This window comes from Cajanus cajan, chromosome 1, assembly GCF_000230855.2.
Source record: "Cajanus cajan strain Asha chromosome 1, NIPB_CcT2T_4, whole genome shotgun sequence".
Lineage (NCBI taxonomy): Eukaryota > Viridiplantae > Streptophyta > Magnoliopsida > Fabales > Fabaceae > Cajanus > Cajanus cajan.
This window is the reverse complement of record NC_138517.1, coordinates 620,011-623,588: the sequence shown is the minus strand read 5'-3', so window position 1 is coordinate 623,588 and position 3,578 is coordinate 620,011. Positions and strand designations below refer to the sequence as shown.

The window sequence follows — 3,578 nt, the reverse complement described above, 5'->3', positions numbered from 1 at the left end:
TGTTTTAATTATAATTTTCTATCAATTTAGTTCCCACTCAAACCCTCTCCTTTTATTTTATTGTTTTAATTTAATAAAATAAACAAATATTTTGGACAAAAAACCCTTCCCACTCAAATTTTAGTTTCTACTTTACTCTAAAATTTATTTTCCAGAAAATAAGATTTAAAATTTGTTCCTTGGACACCCATCATGTTTACTTTTTATTTTGAACAAATATTATTAATTTTGAACCATAGAAATGGTAACAAGTTAACAGCATAACACAAATGTCAATGAAAACAGCCAAACATGGATTAGTTTGAAAGGTCTACAGTACTTTAAAGCAAACAATCCCTTGCGAATTAAGGAAAATACACATTTGTAGCCTCATATCATATCAAGGTCTAACTTATATAACCCCTTATTACAAAGCACCCTCCATATTCTCACAGGAACTTCCTGTACGGTCTACCATTATCTTCATCTTGCATATGCTGTAACCATAACAGTTCAAATATTCACTAAATTATATGGTTAACTGCAAAGAAAAGCATTCATATGTACACCCAAAAAAAAAAGGTTCAAAGAAAAATTGAGAACCATATCACGTCGTAGATGTCCTACTAACATAATTAAAAGCAGATTACAACAGAAGGATCAAACAGAGCCAAGCGCAGCCTATGGAAACAATACAGTAAAATTTGATATGATAAATCATGTGAGAGGACAAAACAAGTTCAACTAAACTCTACCCATAACAATATTTGTATGCACCCATGATCCATCTCAAACTTCATGGCAATTCAAATAATGCAATCGATTAAGGCATGTTTGGTTGCACATCCAACTCCAAGATCCACATTTAAATCAGAATCACATCAAAATTGAAGCAGCATGTCTCTGGTTACCCATTAAATATGCACGTTATGACTTATTTCCACGTAAAAGACCCAAAACAAACGTAGAAGCTAGTTGCTAGTAGAGTATGTTTGGTTCAAAAGAGGAAAAGGGAAGGGGAGGGACTAAAAATTTTGTTTGGTTGAGACTTGAGAGGGGAGGGATTTTAATGGAAGAGGGGTGGCTCTTTTCTTGCAACATTCAAACCAATTTCACTTTTGTACTTTTATAATTATAAATTTTAAAACATAAGTAAAATATTTTAGATATTATATTAAAAATATTTTAGAACTCCGGTCCTCTCAATATTAAAGGGCTAAAATTAGATGAAAACTCCAAATCCCCTCGATATTGAACTTGAAGCAAACAAAAAAAGTTTATAAAAATTCTCCCTTTATCTCCTCTCTTCCATTCCCCTCAAACCAACAACACTATGCGAGGAGAATGTGATCAAATTTTGGGGACTTGCAACCAAACACACTAGTAAAAGCAACTAATTATTGCTTCCACCGATGCATGATAGTGGATCCAAATATGCATTAAGCACATAGAATTAAGGTGTGTTTGATTTCTATTTGTTTTCAGTTTTCAAAATGCATCAAAACAAGGTTGCATGTACAGCTGGTAGAGGGTACCGCATCTGCAAGCAACAGAACCGAGTGCTGAATAGAAGGAGAGGTTAAACAAGATGATAATAGTGTGTTTGGATATCTCCTAGAATGAATTCTAACCCCTAAAATCATGGTGAAATTTTGAAAATCTCCTTCACCATAGCATTGTAATTGATATTGGTAGAATTGAAAGTCCGTTTTTCAGTTTTTAAAACACACGTTTTAGAAACAGTTTTCAAAAGTCGATGGTGTGAAATTGATTTTAAAATTATATAATAAAAAATGTGAGAAAGAAATGAAAGACATATTTGAGCATAAGAGCAGACGTTTGGATCCTAAAACCCTAAATTGTGTTGATGAATTAGAAATAGTGGTAGCAGTGGAAATCGTGATAGAGAATGATGTAAAGCGTAAATGAAAAGAAAAGGGACTTACGAATTCTCGAACGATGCCTTTGTAGACGATTAGGGGAATGGCGACGCCGAAGATGCCGACAAGAGCGAGGTTGCGGCGAGTCCAACGGAAATTGAATTCGAGATTCTCTCTGGCAGTGCCCCAATCCTCTATGAACTTGTTCTTGTTTGCTTCCATTCCTCCACCCATTTTTCAGATCCAATTCCGATGCTGCTCTCTTCTCTCTTCTCTCTTCTCTCTTCTCTGCCTCTGCTTCCTACACTCTTCTCAATCTCTCACCTCTTTCTGTGCTACTTGGGCCTCGCCCAACCCATATCCCTCTTTCTTTTAATGGGCCATAACTAAGTCATCATCTCAACCCATGAAATGTACACCTCCTATTTTTATAACTACACCCCTTTTTCTTAAAAATAATAATTAAATTTTTAAAATATCTTTAATTTTTATAATTTTTAGTTTTACACTATCAACATTTAATTTAGTATTTTTTTATTCTTTTTTACACACTTACTTCCCTCTTTTTAAATTATTTTCTTTCTTTCTCCTCTTTTAATTTTTTCACTATTATCTTCTTTTTCCTTTCTTTTAGTTTTCATAAGTATCCAGAACGTATAACAAATTTTTGACAATATTATAGATGTATGTAATTTTCTTAATAGTGTCGAAAGTACACATTTTTTCTTTGAATACTTCCCTTATTTACACATTTAGAAAACACATCAAATAATTTTAGTCTTTTAAAAAGTAATTTATAAAATAGTAAAATTAGTCTTCCTAAAATCATTTTTTGAAATTGGATTTTTAACATATTTACTTTCTAGAAGCACTTCCTAGAATAGTAAATTTAAAATTCTGAAAAGTACTTTATGAAATTATGTTATATTTTCGAAAAGTATTTTTCGGAATATTAATTTTACTATTTTGCAAAGCATTTTTCAAAAGTGTATTATATTTACATAATTCGGAGAAAAAAAAAATCTTTCTAGAACAATGAATTTAGTATTTCAGAAAGTACTTTCCGAATTTATGTAAAACAATATACTTTCAAAAAGTACTTTCCAGAACATTAGTTTTATTATTTCGAAAAACACTTAACGAAAGTGTGTTATGTTACATAATTTTAAAAAAAAATCTATAAGAGTTAATTTAGTGTTTTGAAAAGTAATTTTCAAAAGTATTTAAAATAACACAATTTCAGAAAATACTTTCTGGAATATTAATTTCATAAACTCGAAACTTTCTTCAAAATAGTGAAATTAGTGTTCCAGAATATCTTTTTTCATAATACTGAATTTAATGTTAAGATTTTTGAAGGTGTGAAAGGAAATGAAGTATTAGAGGAAAAGAAATGCATATAGTTCAATAGAAATTGTCAACGAAGTTGTCACGCACCAATTCTATGATTTGAGAGCATATGAAAAGGTGAAAGAGTTGAGGGAAGATGAAAATAATATAAAAATCAAGAGAACTAAAATCACCTATTGAAATAAGTGAAAAATTAAAGAAAGACAAGATGATTCATGTGAAAAAAAAAATGAGATGTGTGAAAAAGAATAAGAAATCAAAAAATTTTAATAAAATCAAAAAATTAAAAATTAAAAAAAAAAAAAAGATTAAGGATATTTTATAGTTTTTTAAAAAATAATAATAAAATATACCTATATTAAAAAAAAG

At 30.0% G+C, this 3,578-nt stretch overlaps 1 protein-coding gene across 1 annotated transcript; it reads right to left on the bottom strand.

The window, feature by feature from the left end:
• Positions 1 to 272: 272 nt before the first annotated feature.
• LOC109804055 (neuronal acetylcholine receptor subunit alpha-5) lies at positions 273 to 2,183 on the bottom strand. Its single transcript, XM_020365807.3, has 2 exons — positions 1,926 to 2,183; positions 273 to 476 (listed from the first exon to the last, which is right to left on the bottom strand). Exons 1-2 carry the CDS (start codon positions 2,091 to 2,093, stop codon positions 429 to 431), a joined length of 216 nt encoding a protein of 71 aa, XP_020221396.1. The 5' UTR covers positions 2,094 to 2,183; the 3' UTR covers positions 273 to 428.
• Positions 2,184 to 3,578: the final 1,395 nt, after the last annotated feature.

Excerpts from the sequence above, each read along its gene's own strand:
- LOC109804055 (XM_020365807.3), bottom strand. The coding sequence starts at position 2,093 with ATGGGTGGAGGAATGGAAGCAAACAAGAACAAGTTCATAGAGGATTGG. Across the intron at positions 477-1,925 it reads AAGGCATCGTTCGAGAATTC|CATATGCAAGATGAAGATAA; the intron begins GTAAGTCCCTTT and ends TTATGGTTACAG.